Source organism: Lampetra fluviatilis, chromosome 43, assembly GCF_964198595.1.
Source record: "Lampetra fluviatilis chromosome 43, kcLamFluv1.1, whole genome shotgun sequence".
Lineage (NCBI taxonomy): Eukaryota > Metazoa > Chordata > Hyperoartia > Petromyzontiformes > Petromyzontidae > Lampetra > Lampetra fluviatilis.
The window spans coordinates 3,883,472-3,904,317 of NC_136317.1; the positions used below are offsets into that span (position 1 = coordinate 3,883,472).

At 52.2% G+C, this 20,846-nt stretch overlaps 2 protein-coding genes across 4 annotated transcripts in view; one reads left to right on the forward strand and one right to left on the reverse strand.

The window, feature by feature from the left end:
* Window positions 1-75: 75 nt before the first annotated feature.
* LOC144947034 (stress-associated endoplasmic reticulum protein 2-like) lies at window positions 76-4,791 on the forward strand. Of its 3 annotated transcripts, none has more exons than XM_078876176.1 (4): window positions 76-368; window positions 1,000-1,086; window positions 2,402-2,474; window positions 4,518-4,791. In XM_078876176.1, the coding sequence occupies exons 2-4, from the start codon at window positions 1,003-1,005 to the stop codon at window positions 4,556-4,558; spliced, it is 198 nt and encodes a 65-aa protein (XP_078732302.1). In that variant the 5' UTR covers window positions 76-368; window positions 1,000-1,002; the 3' UTR covers window positions 4,559-4,791. The 3 variants fall into 3 exon arrangements, with proteins under 3 accessions (XP_078732302.1, XP_078732303.1, XP_078732304.1); XM_078876177.1 differs by having other exon boundaries at window positions 76-295; XM_078876178.1 differs by having other exon boundaries at window positions 76-287.
* Window positions 4,792-6,451: 1,660 nt separating this feature from the next.
* The window catches only part of LOC144947032 (TSC22 domain family protein 1-like), a 99,014-nt gene continuing 84,619 nt past the window's right edge, over window positions 6,452-20,846 (reverse strand). Inside the window, exons 2-3 of the mRNA XM_078876174.1 lie at window positions 15,137-15,188; window positions 6,452-8,900 (exon numbers count right to left, since the gene is read on the reverse strand). Coding sequence (XP_078732300.1) covers window positions 8,592-8,900; window positions 15,137-15,188 — 361 coding nt within the window. The 3' untranslated portion in view covers window positions 6,452-8,591. The remainder of the gene's footprint in view (window positions 8,901-15,136; window positions 15,189-20,846) is intronic.

The window sequence follows — 20,846 nt, forward strand, 5'->3', positions numbered from 1 at the left end:
CCGGCTGACACGTTGTCATCGAGGCGCGCACGGATACGCCATCCTCCGGAAGTGGATGCGAAGCGGCGCCTCCCCCCTCCACCGCCACTTCCTGTCCACATCGATGGACGGAAGCGCAGACTGACTCCCGTTACCGCGCGTTCGTTCGCGTCCAGCTGCGACGTCTACCGACGTTGAGGAACGTTCGACGGTAACCTCGCGGCAGAAGTCGTCTTCAACCTCCGCCGTCGGCCGCGCTCGTTGGTTCGCGTCCGCACTACTTGATCGGGTCGGAGCGATACGCGGCGGTGAGAGGGTGCGTCTCTTTAAACGGTCGTCAGCGTCGAGCGTTGCCGTCTTGGTGGTGATTACTGCGGGATTACTCCGAGGTAACTATGGGATTACTTAGAGATTGTTGTGAGATTACTTTGAGGTAACTCTGGGATTATTAAGATATTCTCGTGGGATTACTTTGAGGTAACTCTGGGATTATTACGATATTCTTGTGTGATTATTTTGGGGGTTACTCCGGGATTACTTCGAGGTAACTTCGGGATTTCTCAGATTGTGAGGTTATTTTAGGGATTACTCTGGGATTACTCCGGGGTAACTCCGGGTTTTACTGCGGGATTTCTCAGAGATTGTTGTCGGATTACTTTGGGGTTTACACCGGGATTATTTTGAGGTAACTCTGGGATTACTCGGAGATTATTGCGGGATTATTCAGAGATGTATCTTAGGTAACTGAGATTACTGTGAGATAAATCCTGGGATTACTGCGAGGTGATTCAGAGATTATCGCGGGAATATTCCGAGATTACACTGAGGCAACTGCCCAAGTTACTCTGGGAATACTGTGAGGTTACCCTCTGCGAAAAATCCGCGATTTCTGCGAGGTAACTCGAGGCTGCTCGGAGATTACTCCGCGGTAACCCCTTGAGGTAACCCCTTGAGGTAACCCCTTAAGGTAACCCCTTAAGGTAACCGTGAGGTTTACGGGGGCTCTTGTGTTTGACGCAGACGATGGTGGCGAAGCAGAGGATTCGCGTGGCGAACGAAGCTTACAGCAAGAACATCACGCAGCGCGGACATGTCGCCAAGAGCTCCGTGAGTGTTACCCTGCACGTGACCAACGTTACCACCGTTAGCACGTCACCCCTGTGCAAGTTACCACGTTCACAACGTTATAGACCGCGTTACCAACTTCGCTTGCGAGCGCGTATCCACATTGCGCGTTACCACGTGATCAACGTCACCACGTCACCACGTGACCAACGTTACCCCGTCGGTACAAGTTACCACGTGACCGACGTTACCAACTTCGCTAGTGAGCGCGTAACCGCATGTCGCGTGACCACGTCACCACGTGACCTCGGTACAAGTGACCACGTCACCACGTGACCTCGGTACAAGTGACCACGTCACCACGTGACCTCGGTACAAGTGACCACGTCACCACGTGACCTCGGTACAAGTGACCACGTCACCACGTGACCTCGGTACAAGTGACCACGTCACCACGTGACCTCGGTACAAGTGACCACGTCACCACGTGACCTCGGTACAAGTGACCACGTCACCACGTGACCTCGGTACAAGTGACCACGTCACCACGTGACCTCGGTACAAGTGACCACGCTACGTGTGAACGTTGCGTCGCGACCGTTACAGTTCACATGTCAACGTTTAGGGGCCGTCCATAAATGACGTCACGCACCTGGGGGGGGGGGGGGTCAGACATTTGTGACGATGTGTGACGAGGGGGGGGGTTTGAGAAATGTGACGTCACATCAAAATGAGCAACTTTGTCTTAATTAAATATACTTTTTAATAAATGTTCTCTCCTACAACATCAGTGCAGCGCCACATTAAATACGCACTGCAAAGACAATAGTTTAAAGCGATTTGAAGCATGTTTTATTTTTTTTTGGGGGGGGCAGAGCTTTGTGACGTCGTATTTGAGGGGGGGGGGTCTGACTTTTTGTGACGCCGTGTGACGAGGGGGGGGGGGGGCAAAAATCGTCCAAAATCGCGTGACGTCATTTATGGACGGCGCCTTACCACAGCGCACGTGATGGTTACCGTGTTAACGGTGAGCACGTGACGCGTTGCCACGGTAACCAATGTGGCACGCGGGTTTTAATACTCGCCACTCGCTTCGAAACGTGAACCACACGGGAGTTTTAACAGTGAAACCTCAACTCCATCCCCTGCTCGCCATACCGGTCTTCGAGGCTGTTTGACCATACTTCACCACTGTGGTCAGTGCGGGCTAGTGCAAGGCGAGGTCCAACACCGCTACAGATATCCCCCCCCCCCAACCTTTGCTTTGAAGTACAGGGGAGGCGGGTGAGGGAATGAGGTTGAGATCTGTTGATCTGGAGACAAGTGAGAAACTCGAGCCGTGTTGTGTCCCCCGCAGAAAGCCCAGGAGGAGCGGCTTCCCGTGAGCCCTGCCCTGATTGCACTCTTCGTGTTCGTGGTCTGTGGCTCAGGTACCCGATCTCACCGCCATACCCGACTTCAAAAAACAAAGATCCTCCCTCCCTCCTCGTATAGCCCGAACAGACTGTCGGGGCAAAGTACTGTCAGCGAATGTCACCTGTGAAGGTCGGCACGGCACACCAGGGGGTAGGTTGCCAAGGGGGTAGGTTGCTAGCACCACGCCCGGCCGCCTTTGTGTCCCCAGTGGCGATGTTTACACACCGCACCAGGTACTCATTTGAGGCCGAGTCGACCGAGGGGAGGCCCAGGACCGATTCCGATGATCGTCACCAGATGTTGGCCGTGATCGGGAATCGAACTCTGGTCGCGGGCATCGTAGCGCAGTGTGCTAACCAATACACCACCACACCATGTCCCCATTGTGACCCTGCAGGGAACTAGCGTGCGTTGACTTCAGAGGTCAAGGACTTCGTGGTGGGCAATGGTGCAGTGCAGCAAAATCCATTATTGTACTGTATGTTCTATGCCCCCCCCCGCCCCATGCCTACAACCCACACTAACAGATTTTTGGTAAAGTTGGTCCTATAACCACAACTCGTATGGCATGGGGAGGCACTCATCCAGCAGTGGATTGGCAAAAAAGCGTTGCAGAGCTTCCTCCAAAACCAGGGAATTCTCATGACCTGGTTTAACAGATGGACTCTGTGTTTCATCCGCCGTGTTCAACCACCACACGGCAGTTCAAATATTTTTTCTTATTTCTTAGCACTGCTTTGGACTCCCCCCCTCCCCATACTCTCTTTTCCCAAGCTCTTACAACCTTAAATTTTTATTTAAGGCTTTCGTGACTGCAGGGATTTATATTCTTGGTTCTTTCTGTAAAGTAATGTAGAAGGGGAAACAATAAAATAATAAAAATATAAAACAATAAAATTCTCACGACGTTTCGACTGCAACACAAGCAATCATCACTTGGCTTTTTGTGCCTTTGCTCGGTAACTGTGAACAACAACAAGTTGCAACTGGCACCACAACACAGCCGTGAGAATGCGCACGGCCGAGTCAGCGCGTTGACATGGTTGATGATTTTCCCGAAACTAGACGCCGTTCGCGCGTCGATGTTTGCATAATACACGTCAGCATGGGTAAACCCCCACACCACACGCAACAGGGAAGTGCGTCACCACGGGCAGACAGAAACGCCCACAAGCTATGGGCGGAGACGCATGGGAAGTGATTGGCGCTCTGGGTTTGCGTGACCTAGCACCCCCGTGGGCTGGTGACGGTGTGAAAATGCCCCCAGGTGTGCTCTTCAGGTAGATTTATCGGGTGACTTTTCGAAACTGGGTGTCGTCCACTCTTGGCTGTGTTGCAACGCGCGAGTATCTTATTACATTCCTGGCTTTACAGTCAATTCCTCTTAATAAGCGCCGTTTAATTCAAAATAGTAAATTCCATGTGAAGGATACAATGTATTGGCCGTGACCTATCCACCACTGGATGAAGGGTCCACCAAGCCAATGTCATTCCTCACTGTCCCACGTGAGCAAGTCGGTCTAGTTCCTGCACAAGAACATTTTGATCACTCCCAAATCCACCCAGGCCATGCCCCGAAAAATGTATGTCCTTCCAAACATATAAATTGTTTACGGGATTAAATACAATGTACAAGTCATGTATAGCAGCCAAGAATGCATTTCGACCACAGTGAATGCATGCTCAGGAGAAATAAGTTGCACATGATTAAAGTTTTAATTCAGTTATATCTCCTACTTTATGGAACATGCATATAATACATGTACACACGGCCCTGTCAATCCACTGCTGGATGAGTGTCTCCTCACACTTGGGTAATGTTTTACCATACTTCACCACACTTGTCCGTGTACGCTGAAGGCGGGGAACATAGGTGTGGGGGAGCATGAGATTGATATATTTTTGCTCCACATACCTTCTGCTGTCCATGACACTGCCCCAATCTGTAGCCTGGGACACCGATGGTGTAAAGCAGTGGGCTTCCCAGGTAAGGCACTTGTGTACAGGAATGAAAAATCGCTCACCTCAGTGTAAATTGTTTTTTTTGTCCTTTACAGCTGTCTTCCAAATCATCCAGAGCGTGAGGAGTGGATATTGAGGCAGTGCTTGTGAAGTCACTCCCCCATCACCACCAACTTCTGCTGCCACGATGTGGGAAGGCATCACAATCGCCACCCCACTCCGAGCCTCTCGCCCAACACCCAAGCCAGTCTTTAAAACGCATGCTTTTAAGTGTTCATGTAAAATGTTTACAACACAAATGTGCCTTCAATGGAAAGTGATTTACTATTTATTCAAAACTGACAAATAAAAGCCTATTTCCTCGCTAAATTTTACGTGGCAGCTTTAAACTGTTATTGAGAATGGTTGGGCTCTGACTGAACATTTGCTTAAGTTGTGGATTCACACGTGCAGTGTTCAGCATGAACTGGCACTGGGGAAAACGATGCTACACTGTTCATTGGTGCCGCAAATAATGCTTTCTATTAATATTGTAGTTTAATATACCTTCCTGAAGTCAAGGCTGAAATATGTACCGAATATCAATTGCAAGCAGCTTTGGCATACCAGGTGAAATGCTGGCTGCTTCAAAACGTGTATGAAAAGTTGGAGACATCAGAATAGTTTGTTAGGACAGGGCATTCACCAGTGAGTTCCAACTTTGTTTAACGTTGTGCTTGACTTCACAAACACCACAAATGGCGTTAGCACAGCAGAAAACCCAGGGGCAGATAGGCGATACAAATGTATGCGACTTGGGAGTGTGCAGATGCAGGTTTATTGACGAGGTCTTTGGTCAAAGCCATTCTGTTATTGGTGGTCTTTAGGCAGAGGCTGGAAACCTCAGCCTCAAGTTTTCCTGACAACTGATTTCTAATTAGAAACGACCCTCCTATAGGAGAATCATAAGTCAAGGTAGTAAATAAGGTTGTATAGGACTCGTGTACAAAGGCAATAATATCCATAATTCAGAGGGCTGTGAGGTCAAGACGAATATTGCTTTATCAGGGCAGGTGTTTGATGGGCAATGGAAACCACTTTGGAAATGAGACGTCTTGAGTGGAAAGTGGTAATTGAGGCAGGAGCACTATCTGCTACTGTATGGATCTGAGATCTGGACTCAAATAAACTTGCTGCTTTTGAGCACAGGTGTTTGAAATCTACGCTAGGAATTGCTGCGAGTCTGAAAGTTCGGAAGGGAACACTGCAGGCAAGTGCTGCCGATGAGGGGGAAAAAAACGGTGGAATGTGTGCAGGACGCTGGAGGGCTGATTGCCAAGACGGGCATTAGAGTGGTCTGCATGAGTGGCGATCAACAGGAAGAGAAGACCGAACCAGCAGATGGTGGGTACTGTCAAGGCAGGCCACTGAGGTCGTGTCCCCAGCTGCTGTGGTATCTGGCTGAGGGTGCAAAGTGTTTGTGAGATATGGTGGCATCAACGGATTTTGCCACAATCACAAGCAGGGTGGTTATATGCAGCCGATTACATGGTTGGCAATATTGCAAAACTGCATTCATAAGAACCATTGTATGTCCACAATACATGTTTTTTTAGGTTGGATCGCATGTGTTGTTAAACCCGCCACCAATCGGTAAGGTTTTTCACCTAAACAGAACGTGCCAGTTGGTTACTAGTACAGCACAACGATGTGTTGGAGAATAAATCCACAACATTTACAATCAGTACGACATTTTACCAGTAATAACTAACATCATCAGGCGACAGCCAGATTTGTAGAGAAATCCTCCTGTTTCGTTCCTTCAACAGCGGGATAGATGTGATGGCGTCACTTGTGAGCCCCTCAAGCATATGTTGGTTACAGCGCACAACACTCCACGCGACCGAATGCTTTGCCTGCACACGAGAAAGTGGCTTTGACGACACTCGACCACTGTGACTACTTCCAGTGGTGCTTTGCGACTCGTGTCCCGAGCAGTTATCGAAAAAAACATTTCTGCGCAAAAAAATGAAACGACCATTTCTCATGTCATGTGATATTTAATTTCACGGCTTGCGTTACAAGCAGGTGGAGAAGGTCTCTTGCACATTATTAACTCATTCCCATTGTTACAGTAACAAACACGCATCGTCAATACCGCGCGCGAGAGGGGATTAGTAGGTTATGTAAGCAGTACAAAATAACTTAAGTGGAACGGGTGCGGTGGTGTGAACAAAACAAGGGAGAAAGAGAGACGGAATGGTGGGTGGGAGTGATGAGCGGCGCAAATCAGCAACGACTTGAGAACAATCCACAGGCTTTGGAGGAGACGCTCGGTGCCTGTGTCGCTTAACCGTGCGGCCGCGTGCGACGAACAGGGCCTACGCAAAGGCCACGAATAAATAGAACGGTCTCGGGCGGCCGGGGTGGGGGGGGGAGCCACAAGCTACGCGCAGCAGACGGAGCTACGCCGGTTCCGCGTTTCACGAGAGGCGATGAACGAAAAAAAAGGTTGAACCCAACTTGCTGAGCGTGCTCTTGGCATCTTTGGTTGAATGTTCTTCCTTTTATTAACGTATCTTTTTGTCTTCATGTGTTTCAAGTTTCGTAGCACTGGTTACATGAGAGACGGCGGCAGAGAACCGAGAGCGTACTGGTAGAAGAGAAACGGGCAAAGTGAAACCTTAATCCGACTACAAAATGTTGCACAACTGCAACTGGCCAATGAACTTTAACTGCCATTCAAGTGCACAACATTTGAAACACTTGACCGTATCTACATGTTTCTGTCCAAAGGTACATTTTACATACAGTACATACATAACGTACAGAATATACACTTCTTATACAACCTGTTCACTCTATCGTCACCGTGTGCTGTGCCCAAAAAGTGTGTACCCAGCGACAAGTCACACTTGTGATGCTACAAGGACGACGCGTTCCTGCTCAGCCCACAAACCACAAGGTGGGGGGGGGGCAGGGGAGGGCAGAGGACTGCTTTGTACCATTCTATGATATTTAAATCCCCGAAAAGGTGACGGGGGACACTCTGCAAGTGATCATTTCTCTGCGGCAAGGACCCCTAGGTGCATTTGTGCGATACGACCCCTCTTCCGAAGTCACCGCCGACTTTACCTTTTTCTTACCAACGAAATTCGAGCAAAACGCGCCCACGAGTTCCTGAAAAGGCCTCGGTCGCAACTGGTAGCGGCACGTGTAGGTAGCGTGCGCTAGCTTCATGCTGCTGGAAGCGACGCTTGTCGCGCTAGTCCCGACGTGTGCTATGCGACGCAACATGCTACACGACGCTGCTGCTGCTGCACCCGCTATGGGGACAGAGAAATATTGACCTCCACGAGGAACAAAAAAATATATTTTTAAAGTGACACGAGCATAAAATTTAACAAATCGTGGACACCCGACGTGTCCCATCGTGTGTATGCGACATCCCGCTTGAGGAATTTTAAGGGCTTTAGCGAGGGTGGATTAACGTGTCTCCACGCACCGCTGCGTTGGCAGCTATGCGCCGGCGACGAATGTATGTATGTAGGTGGCTCAGTTTCGCATGGTCACAGCTCGACTCAATCCCAATCCCAACTCTTCAGAAGGGGCCCTCTCTCTGCTTGGCTTCCCCTTCGCCGGCTCGTTCACATCAGAAGCACGGGCACCAATTAACACGTAGCCTAGCATTCAATATACAGTACATCAGTCACCTTTAATTACTTAATTTTTTTCTTTCATATAACTATGTTTATGTACATGTCATCACAGTAACAGATGGCTGTCAGGTCCTTGTAAGCTCAGGCGGCGGAGTGACACGTGGGTAAAAAAAACAAAGAATCCTATTGCAATTTGCGACGAGGAGGAAGAGGAGGAGTGGCTGTCAGTCTGTGCTCCGTCGTCTCTCAAGAGGCAGCCCCCCCCCACCCCGCCTCCCGTGGGTTGGGGGAGCAGGGATTAATTTCTCACCCAACATATTCCGGGCCCGCCGATGGACTTGGGAGTAGGCACACGTCAGTAGGAGCCACAACCGTAGCGATACGTATAGCCGGATGCTGCGTGCTAGGCGTGTAAAGATTTTCCGGGGCAGCCGATCCATACCGTACAGACCCAGCTGAAATTTAGCCCTGGGCTCGGTAGGGGGTCGGGGGTGGTGGGGGGTGGGGGCAGCACCCGGCGGACGGGAGCCCTCACACGGACGGGAGCGCCGTGGCCGACGGGGCGGCTGTCACGGGAGCCGCGGCGGCCGGCGGGGCCGCGACGGCTCCCACTGCCGGGGCTCCGCCGCACGGCGTAGACGGCTGGGCGCCCCCGCCGCCACTCGGCACGCTCACAATCTGGCTCTGGATTTGCTGCAGCTGCTCAGGGCTCGCCAGGCTCTTGAGCAGGCGGTTCTCCTGCTCCAGCTGGCTGTTCTTCTCGATGAGCTCCTTGATCTGCTCCTTGAGGACCTCCACCTCCTCCCGCACGGCATACATCAGGTGGGACTTCACCAGGTCCTGTGGGGCACAACGAGGAAGGGGGGGGGGGGCAGCAATCAGTTAAAACTATAAAACTAAATAATTTTTATTTTACCAGGTAAGGAGCTCTTTTTCAGGAGCAACCTCGCCACAAATGATAGCTCAACGAAGTGGTTTATCAAGTGGAAATTTAAAGCAGCCAAATACTCTGAAACGCATAATGTTGATTCTAAATGTGGAGGGAAACACTGGAGAAATATCCACGCGACCACGGGGAGAGAGAGACACGCAAACTCCAAACAAACAGGCGTCAGAGTAGGGATCGAACCCACGACATGGAGACCAGGTGAGGGAGTTAACATCTGAAGATTGCACCCACACTCTTAAAGACACTCTATGAACTCGCCCCTCCCTGCCAACCTCTATTCTCACTCTACTCCACCCGTCCCAACCCCTCAAGATAAAATCTCAACTTGTACTGCTTTAAATGACATGCCGAGCAAAAAAGATATTTTCAAACACCGCTCAATGTCGCTATAAGTTGTCAGGAGCGAGCTGTGCACATCAATGAATTGTTGTACTATGCTCAAACGTAAATGATCTCCACATTCAACAATCCACACTGACCAGCGCGGTGAAATATGGTTAAATAACCCCGACGGCTCGCACGGCATGGGGAGAACCTCATCCAGCAGCGGACTGACAATTGGGCTGTATGTGTACGTACGGTCAGAATCAGAATATTTATTTATACTGGAGCAATCCAATGAGCGATACATCTATCAGTAGTCTTGCCACTACTGGACAGCTGTACGAGCTTCGTCACTAAACCGAACTCGCTTTCCCCGGCTAAACGCTGCTCCTCATTGTCCATGGGCCACAGCAGAATTTTGGCACCGTGTAAGTCAGCGAAATCTTAGTTTTTATACATGTGGATAATTAGAATGGATTCATTGACAACCTAGACATCTCAAATGATTATCACACGACTAACTGCCATTGGTCACAGACAAACGACAGGTGGCACCCACAAGGGATACATCTGGACTCATGGACTATCAATCCCACACTTCCCGCGAGCGGTTAAGCTCGGCTGTGGCTACCACGAATGCACAATCCACTCGGGCCACAGGAATTACGCCGCTAATCCACGACACAGCAGGCTTAATGGCTTGTCATCTTGACAAAGTCCAATCATCAGCGGAGTGTGTTTCAACATCCGGAGCACGTCTCTCCGGAGGGACACGGTGTGCCGCGGTGGCGAGATGTTAACTCCCTCATCTGGTACGCAGGAGGTCGTAGGTTTAATCATGACCCTGACGCCTGCTGCTGTCTATTTGGCGTTTGCATGTATCTCTCTCTCTCTCTACGTGGTAGCGAGGATTTTTCTCCGGGTCCTCCGTTTTTTCCCTCCACATTTAGAATCAGCGTTACGCGTTCAGAGTATTCGGCTGCTATACATTTCCACGTGATGATGAGCCACTTTGTCGAGCTATCATTTGTGGGTCTTAGATCTGTTATATTTTTTTAAAACGTTTTAGTTTTAGCTGCTGCTGCTGCCCTGTAAGCGCACAGTGCCCCCCCCACACGCATGAGACTCGACTACCGTGGCACAGGTGCCCGCGTTCACATCGCCGCTTCCATACCAACAGACGCCACAAGGTGTTGTGTCAGGCTTATCCCTGGCACACACACCTGTGACGAGACGTACCATTACAAGTACGAGGATGGTACTCGCACACTACTGTCAGTGCAGTCGATTATTGCTTTTTTATCAGTAGAATTGGTTTTACTAGTCCACGCAATTGGGGATATGCGTACGCTTGAGAGAGTTGTACGTGCGGGCACAGCGTGCGCAGATCATGCGCAAGCCTTTCCTCCCACTACCATGCCAGTGCCCCATCGAAAAGAAGTGACCATCGGCTCATTACGTAAGTACAGAGAAAGTGAAAAGGCAGAGCAACATTTCAGTCTCGTTACAGCGATCAAATAAAAAAAAACTCAACTTAATCATGTGCTATGGATAAGGGTCATTGCCCGAAACGTCGCCGATTGTTTCGTTCTTTTTCCAGGCAGCGTTTTTTGTTAATTGTGCACCGCTGCCAATGGCGCATCATCACATCAATTTGTTTATATCAAATTAAATCAGGAGCACATTTGGTATTCGAGTCATGTTTATAGACACGACGCTCTCTGCTGCTGCTGTGTTTGACAGACGGTCGGATCTCCAGTCCTTTCACCGCACGAGGCGATGCGGCGACGTTTCATCCCAATCGAGTACATTTTGCGGCTACATTTTTCCCAATTTGGCAAATTTGGACCGCAAAAGCCAGCACACAAAGCGCGACTCTTTTCGAATGATGTCACGGCCTCTCTCAAGCAGACAACACGCATCTCACGGCCAATACACCCGCGGTATTAACACGACCGTCTCTGATACACACACACACACACGGTATTTGTACTTGGAATAAAATTCGTCTCCGCCAATGTGCTACACACTAATATTTACACACGCGCACACACGACACCTTGCGGGTAGCAGAGAGAATTGGGCGTATCCGTTGTATTGAATCTCCTCTATAATCTCCCACGTCTACCCTCCCCCGCCTTCACCAACCAGCGCTGCCGACCAGCTTGGCGACCGTCTGGCCCAACAATCCGTGCACGACTGGAGAAAGATCCCCTAACCAGCAGTGGGTTTAGAGAGGGTCTGGACCACCCCTCTCCACTGCCAACTAAACATCGGAGGACTCCGCTCCACCGCCTTTATAGGCAGAGCAAAAATAGCCAACGCCCCACCCACCAATGGGGAAGCAGACCTGGCTCGTGACGTCACCAAAGCTTTCTGCTTCTCGTGGCAACGGTGACATCACCGGGGAAACCCCCCTGCCCCCCCCCTCACTGGCCCCTCCCCCCTCTCAGTCACTAGCCCCACCCCCTTCCCCCTAGCCCCACCCCCTTCCCCCCTAGCCCCACCCTCCTCCCTCCCTACCCAGAGGCCCCTCCTACCAGACCCGACACAGCATTACATAACAGCAGTGGCCCCCCTTGTAAACGCAAATTAAAGTGGGTGATCTCATACGCGAAGCGGCTGATGGACTTCAGTTCTAAATGAACATACGTTATAATTCTAGATTTGAAGCTTTCGTGACTGCAAGGATTCATGCTCTTATTTTTTTCTGTAAAGTCACGTAGGTAAAAAAATTGAAATTAAAATTAATAAAAATACAGCAAATCTGGCTGTGACGGTCCCACCTGATGACGGAGACTTGTGTTGCCTCCAAAACGTCGTGATTTATTATTATTTTATTTTTAATAAATTTTAATTTAAATTTTTTACCTACGTGACTTTACCGAAAATACTAAGAGTATGCTATACATACTCTTTGGTTCTTTCGGTAAAGTCACGTAGGTGTAACATATACAATAAGTTATTTTTTTCATCCCTAAAATTGTATTTTTTACCTACGTGACTTTACCGAAAGAACCAAAGAGTATGGATTCCTGCAGTCACGAAAGCTTCAAATCAAGATACGTTATAGTATCGAGCTCATCTTAACGCTCCATCTCTACGCTGGACGCTCTCTCGGCGGCACGCGTTCCATTTATTGGCTGCCACTCGGGTTATTGGTCTAACGCTCCGGCCGTCGAGACTCGATGACGCGTCCTGCCTAAAGCCACTTACTTTCCTTAACAGCCTCGAAGATGTATGTCATTAGCCTCTCATGCGTTCCCTAAGCCACCTAAATTGCAAGCATGCATCTCCGCAAAGGCACGTGTATTCATTTAAAAGACCATGTTACAGTACTATATAGGGAGGCGCGGTGAAGTATGGTTAAACAACATCCACCACCCGCACGGGGGTGGGGAGGCCATCATCCAGCAGTGGATTTGGAAACGGGTTGTGCGTACACATAGATACACGATTCAGAGTCGCCCCGAGGGTACACGGCGAATTGGGGCAATCGCCCCGGGCCCCGCGGTTTGGGGGGAGGGGGGGGGGATCCCCCCGCCCCTCTTCGTCGTCAGATGGAAGGGGCCCACACAGTTGGGTTTGCCCCGGGTCCCGCACCCCCCACTAAGGATGGCCCTAATAAGATGACATAGCAGCATATCTATAGATATCATCTATCTATGCACGCACACAGAATAGACATCTGCTACAATTATGCTAAAGCTATTAAAATGCATTACGTACGTTTCCTTAACGATAACGGATTATGAAAGTGCTCCGTCTGCAGTACTCCGCATGGGATGGGATGCATCCCGTCGCTGTAAAATACCGTGCTTGCGTAGTGAGTCCAACTGAGTCGCAGACGTTATCTTGGGAGCAACACTTTTATTCGCACTAACACCAACACAACACAATGTGATCTACACACGGGTGTTGAACGCCCATCTAACCACGCTACGGTAAGAACTAGACACGGTTCGCTATCCCGGTCCGGACCACGAGCTGGGTCCCGGACCGTGTGGCTAGAGGCTTCTTCAACCCAACGTGGATCTTCTTCACCAAGAACCCAAAGAACCCCGAGCCGCTCACGGGGCCCACGTGATATCGGCCCGGGCTGGGGCTGGCTCCGCCTCTCGCCCCGCCCACCTTCTAGATCTCTCTGGCCCTTTCCCGAAGGCTCCCGAGAGCTCTTCTATACCACGTGACCACCCAGCGGCCCCCCTTCAATATCATCCGGTCACGTGTCGGCAGATCAACCAGCGTATCATGCCCCAAAGTAACCCTGGCTGGCTGACACTCTCTCGCTCCCTCACCGGGAGCCCGCACCGCACACTGTACGTGGTGCCTCTGGGCTGACCAGCGCTCACCCAAGCCCTGCTAGGGCTGGTACTACGCCCAGTAACCAGGCTACCCATTGCCAACATATTATCCGCCTTGGCCTCATAGGCCCGGCACCACACAGTGACATCATTCACAGTCACTACACTTGCTCCGAGTATTGTATACAAGTAGCTTACACGTGCAACATTGACAAATACAGTGGAAGAATACTGTTGAGTTGCATTGCATACACTTGCAAGTAACGAATATAGGACACAATGCAAACACGTGCAATTTGCAAACACAGCGCATACTATTCAACTGAATTGTTTACATTTAAATGCGTGGATTTTTTTAAAAATTACGTTTGTAGGGGGTATTGGACGCCGAGTGTGATCCCAATTGGGTCATTTACGGGGTAATGCTTCGAATCTGGACCGCGGCCAACTCTTCAAAAAGTACATCATGGAATCTTTAACGTGCGCCGTCAAGCAGATGGCGCTCAATTTTGTTGGCTAATACATCCGCAGTATTAACCAGGGCGGCCGCTGGATTCGAACCAGGAACTAAACTGAAATATAATCCGTGTAAGGCCCCACTGAGCTACACATCTCTTTTGCAGAAGCGACCTGGCCACAAAAGATAGCTCAAAGACGTGGCTTATCACGTGGGAATGTACAGGAGCCAAATACTCTGAACGCGTGGCATTGATTTTAAATGAGGGAAAACCCGGAGGACCCGTTGAAAAATCCACGCGACCACGGAGAGAGAGACACGCAAACTCCAAATATACAGGCGTCGGGGTCGGGATCGAACCCATGACCTCCTGTATACCAGGTGAGGTAGTTAACATCTCCTAGCCACCAAGGCGCCTCGTTGCAGAACCTCTGCAACAAGAGGCAAACATGCTGCCCCAAGGCAGCGCCATCGCCTCATATTCATTTACATTCAAGCAACGGATCACCACATGCAGGTAAAGACAATGTACACTGTAGATGTAATTGCGATTGTGCGGTGTGTGTGTGTGTACATCTGGTGCGGAGTGTAAACATCAGCACTGGCGAGACAAAGGCGGTCAGGAGTGGTACTGGCCATACCACTCACTCATAGTGCTCGCTGATAGCACTTGTCCAGGCTAAACAGGGGTTATTTGTCTTTGCGTGCGATATGCGTGAGGGTATATGTGAGTGTGGCTATGTCTTTGTGTACATGTGTGCGGAACTCTGCGTATATGCTTATGTGGGTATATATATGAGCATGTGAATGAGAGCGTGTGAGTGAGAGCGTATGAGTGTGGTTATATATGATTGTGGGCATATATGTGCGTGCGCATGCATGTGCGCATGCACGAGTGCGTGCGGCCATACACGTCCACATATGTCGGCATGAGAGTACGAGCGTACGTGCATATTTGTACGTGCGTGCGTGCGTACGTGTGTGGCAACGCATGTGCTATGAGAGTGTGCGCCTGCGCGTGCGTGTCGTGATTTACACTCACCATGGCTTGCTCGATTTTGTTGTCAATGGCAACCACGCTCGCACCGGAGGCACTGCAAAGCAAAGGAAATCACCGCGGTGAGATTGGCGCTCCGTACCCTCGCATCGCTCTCTCCGCGTCGCTCGCCTCGGCTCTCTCGCGACAGCCTCGTCCTTCTCTACTCCTGCCACCGTAGTCGTGTTATTATTATTATATAAGATTACGACTATCGCTATCATCACTACCGTCACCGCCGCCGCTGCTGCTGCTCTTTGATACGAGTGTACAATTAAAATAAACAACGGAGGAGCCAAGGACGACGGTAATGCAGGGCGAGGCGGCTGGAGAACGCAACGCTCTCACACAGCACAGCCAACAACAAAGGCTTTCGATCAGCTCCTGCAAGAGGGGGGGGGGGGGTGACGTCACCACCACAACGCAGCCAAACAGCAGCAGGCGGAGCACAGCAGCGGGAGCAGGAGGTGCAGGGGTCATCATCGCGAGAGAAAAAAACAAACCAGTAGCAGCAACAGTAACATCATCGACGGCCAGCAGGAACAGCAGAACCAGCAGGAACATCAGTCAGCAGCACTACATCCTCAGCAGCAGCAATATCATGAACAGCAGGGGGTGAATGAACAGCAGCAGCAGTAGATGATGATGTTCATAATCAGCAGCAGCAAACGCAGCAGGGCGTAGAAACAATCAGCAGCAGCAGCAGTAGAAGAAGCATCAACATCAGCAGGAGCAGAAACCATACCGAGTTAGGCATCAGTAATTGTATAAATAGCAGCAATAACAGACCCAGGATCATCAACAACAGCAGAAAAACAGGACTAAAAAAAAACAGAGGCATCAGCGTTGTCGTAGAAATATCAGCAAAAGGCAGCAGTAGCAGGAACGGCACCTAAAGCAGGAGCATCAATAACAAGGTCAGTAGCAGCAGACACAGCGACAGCAACGTAACCAAGAGATCCGGCATCAGCAGCAGCAAACACAGCGGAAGCAGCAGCAGCAACAATAACGAGGAGCAACGTCAGTGACGGAGCAGCAGACGGGATAGAATGTCGCTGCCCGACAAGACGAGAGCGGGCTTTGTTTTGGTTGGCTTACAAGGGAAGCCATTGTGCTTAGAGGTGAATGCCTCGCGGACTGGGATGGGTGACAAGAAGGGCCGATGGACGAGACCGGTGACAGAATGGCAGCCAAAGGTAGGAATGTGGCCGTGAGGACGAACACCCCACAAGAGGGGGGGGGGGTAATTAGATCAGCTCAGGTGCAGCAGCGACATGGATTGTGGCATCGCATACCCACGAGCGAATGGTGTGTGGATAGATTGCACGATCGCGATGCATGTGTTTGCCCATATGTACGCGAACACGTACATACGTGTGTGCCCGAGAGGACGTACAGCATTTGTTTACGTGCGTGTATATTACGGAGCGATGCAATCCGTTCACGCACAAGAGACCGACTGGCACTGTAGGCCCGCGAAGGATGCTGGCGGTACGGAAAGGCCTTCATACAGCAGTTGATAGCCCATGGCTCACGTATGCATGTTGAACTTCTTTCGCACCGTACGTAGCCAACCGTGCTATTCATGACGACGACGACGATGATGATGATAACGACGACGAATGTGCACGTGCGTGCCTTCATCCAACAGTGCAGAGACCGTGGCTAACGAAGTCGGACACCTGGCGTGGCAGCTTTTAGAGAAGTGAAATCGATGGCACCGGCCGGCATGGCCCCGCTCATTGCTCTACTCTACGCTGCACACGACAGCACAAAGCAACAGCCCCGAGGGGGTAGGGGGGGGGGCTGTATCCATCACGACAGCGCACCAGTGTTGTGGTGGCCGCCGCAGGCATTTTTGGTATTCGGCAATCGGTAACGCAAAACGCTGGGTGGTGGTGGCGGCGGTCAACTGGCGGCAATGGCACACGCACAATCGCCTCGTAACAGCATACACCGACAGCCGGGGGTGCACACGGCAGGAGAACACAAACAGCAACATCCGAGGCTCACAACAATGGACAGAGCGACAGCGTGCACAACAGCAACAACCGTCACACGCACCATAATGGACAACAGCAAGTAAGAGACAACAGCAACATCCAGGATATTTACAGCAATCCAGGAGTGAAGACACAGGAGCAGTCACAGCCAGGATGAACGATGTTTAGAGACAATAGAAACCAGCCAGGACACACAACAATGGGCACTGACAGACAATAACAATAGGCGGTATATAGATAAATGTACACTAACAGCAGACAATAATAGCCGGTATACACAGCAATGGACACAAACAGCAAACAATAACCATAGCCGGCATACACAGCAATGGACACAAACAGCAGACAATGGGTGGAATACACAGAAATCAAATGCACAGCAGACAACAGCAAATGACACACAAACAGCACGCATTAACAATACACACACAGCAGACAACAGCCACGGTTCCCACAGCAAACGACACAGCAGACAATAGACCACAACAACAGTCACACGCGCGCAGGGCAGGGCAGGGGATAGCAGCAACACGGCGAACAGCAAAACACGCCGAAACGCGGTCACAACAACAACAACAACAAACAGACAACAGCAGCGCCAGCAAAACAGTGGCAAGCACCGGCAAACGACAGCAGCCGACGATGCTGCTGCTGCTGCTGATGATGATGGGAGCCGAGCCCCGGGGAACAGGCGCGCGATAGTGCCAGCAGCAGCAGCAGCCGCCACGGCATCTGACCGAGCCGAGGAGGGGTCGACAACACGGAGCGGGGTTGGAGTTGGGTGGACTGTACTTACGTCGGCGGCGAGGGGAGAGGGGGGTCACTGCGGACGAGCACGGGCGAGGATGCCGGCCAGCTCTTTTAGCCCGCGGCACGCCACAACACATCGGCACCCGCTCGATCGAGATCTTCCCCCACTCCGCGTGAGATCTCGCTCACTGCCTCGTCATTTCAAAGCACGGGCGGGTCCGTAAGAGTTGTGCGCGATGGGGAGGAGAGGGCGTGCGTTTGTGCGTGTGCGTGGGACGGGTTGTACGACAGGGTGTGTGTGTGAAAGGTGTGTGTGTGAGAGAGAGATGTGGTTGGTGGTGTATGTGAGTCAATGTTGTACAAGACGGGTGTGTGTATCAGAGCGCGAGAGAGGGTGGTGCTGGTGTGTGTGAGAGAGAGGTGTGTGTAAGTGAGAGAGAGGGGTGTGTGTGTGTAAGTGAGAGAGAGGTGTGTGTGTGTGAGAGAGGTGTGTGTGTGTGAGGTGTGTGAGGTGTAGTGTGTAAGTGAGAGAGAGGTGTAAGTGAGAGAGAGGTGTGTGTGTAAGTGAGAGAGAGGGGTGTGTGTGTGAGAGAGAGAGGTGTGTGTGTAAGTGAGAGGTGTGTGTGAGTGTGAGAGGTGTGTGAGAGAGAGAGGTGTGTGTGTAAGTGAGAGGTGTGTGTGTGTGTGTAAGTGAGAGAGGTGTGTGTGTGTGTAAGTGAGAGGTGTATGTGTAAGTGCGAGAGAGGTGTGTGTGTGTAAGTGAGAGAGGTGTGTGTGTGTGTAAGTGAGAGGTGTGTGTGTAAGTGAGAGAGGTGTGTGTGTGTGTGTAAGTGAGAGAGAGGTGTGTGTGTGTGTGTAAGTGAAAGAGAGGTGTGTGTGTGTAAGTGAGAGAGGTGTGTGTGTGTGTAAGTGAGAGGTGTGTGTGTAAGTGAGAGAGAGGTGTGTGTGTGAGAGATGTGTGTGTGTGAGAGGTGTGTGTAAGTGAGAGAGGTGTGTGTAAGTGCGAGAGAGAGGTGTGTGTGAGAGGTGTGTGAGAGATGTGTGTGTGTGTGTGAGAGGTGTGTGTAAGTGAGAGAGGTGTGTGTGTGTAAGTGAGAGAGAGATGTGTGTGTGTAAGTGTGAGGTGTGTGTGTGTGAGAGAGAGGTGTGTGTGTAAATGAGAGAGGTGTGTGTGTAAGTGAGAGGTGTGTGTGTGTGTGAGAGAGAGGTGCGCGTGCTTGCGTGCGACTGCGAGCGTGCGTGGGGGGGTGTGTGTGCGTGAGACGCGGCTGACACAAGCAGCTCGCGACCCCCCCCTCCCCCCGGGCCCTCCCCCCTGCCTTGGGAGCCAGGAACCGGTTCAAGCCGGTTCTCACGGGGTTGTGCGTGACGTCAGGGCCCCCCCCCCCCGAGCCAGGAGGAATAAAACGATCGGCCCGGTTCGCGATGCCGCAGCAGCCACTGACTGCCTCTCTCTGCTGCCTTCGCTGGTTCTCGTGGCGAGCCGCGTGTGTCGCTGCGGCCGTGGGCTTGTGGGGTAGTAACGTGGGGGGGGGGGGAGTAACGTGGGGGGGGGAGTAACGTGGGCTTGTGGGGGAGTAACGTGGGGGGGGGAGTAACGTGGGGGGGGGGGGGGAGTAACGTGGGGGGGGGGGAGTAACGTGGGGGGGGGGAGTAACGTGGGGGGGGGAGTAACGTGGGCTTGTGGGGGAGTAACGTGGGGGGGGGAGTAACGTGGGCTTGTGGGGGAGTAACGTGGGGGAGGGAGTAACGTGGGGGAAGGGGAGTAACGTGGGGGGGGGGAGTAACGTGGGGGGGGGGAGTAACGTGGGGGGGGGGGGGGGAGTAACGTGGGGGGGGGGAGTAACGTGGGCTTGTGGGGGAGTAACGTGGGGGGGGGAGTAACGTGGGCTTGTGGGGGAGTAACGTGGGGGGGGGGGAGTAACGTGGGGGGGGGAGTAACGTGGGGGGAGGGAGTAACGTGGGGGAAGGGGAGTAACGTGGGGGGGGGGAGTAACGTGGGGGGGGGAGTAACGGTGGGGGGGGGGGAGTAACGTGGGCTTGTGGGGGAGTAACGTGGGGGGGGGAGTAACGTGGGGGGGGGGAGTAACGTGGGGGGGGGGAGTAACGTGGGCTTGTGGGGGAGTAACGTGGGGGGGGGGAGTAACGTGGGGGGGGGAGTAACGTGGGGGGGGGAGTAACGTGGGGGGGGGGGAGTAACGTGGGCTTGTGGGGGAGTAACGTGGGGGGGGGAGTAACGTGGGGGGGGAGTAACGTGGGGGGGGGAGTAACGTGGGGGGGGGAGTAACGTGGGGGGGGGGAGTAACGTGGGCTTGTGGGGGAGTAACGTGGGGGGGGGGAGTAACGTGGGCTTGTGGGGGAGTAACGTGGGGGGGGGAGTAACGTGGGGGGGGAGTAACGTGGGGGGGGGAGTAACGTGGGGGGGGGGGAGTAACGTGGGGGGGGGGAGTAACGTGGGCTTGTGGGGGAGTAACGTGGGGGGGGGGAGTAACGTGGGCTTGTGGGGGAGTAACGTGGGGGAGGGAGTAACGTGGGGGGGGGGTTAGTAACGTGGGGGGGGGGGAGTAACGTGGGGGGGGGAGTAACGTGGGCTTGTGGGGGAGTAACGTGGGGGGGGTGGTGGGAGTAACGTGGGGGGGGTGGTGGGAGTAACGTGGGGGGGGGGGGCTCAGGTGCGTAGCTCAGGTGCGAGTGATTTATTCGGGGGAGGCAGCGGCAGAACGGGGCTATTCATTCACAGGCAGCGTCAGGGCAAGGATGCCCCCCCCCCTCCACCCCGATTGGGGCACAATAACTTGGGGACCCCCCCCCTCGCGCCTGGAGTTACCGACACCACAGGCTGGAGTAGAACCCCAGTCACAGTACTGTGTGGCCACAGGGTGTTACTATTTACCTTCCACCAATACCACACCACCCCAAACTGATTCTATGGATTGTGGTGACGATTCAAGATTCGAGGCGTT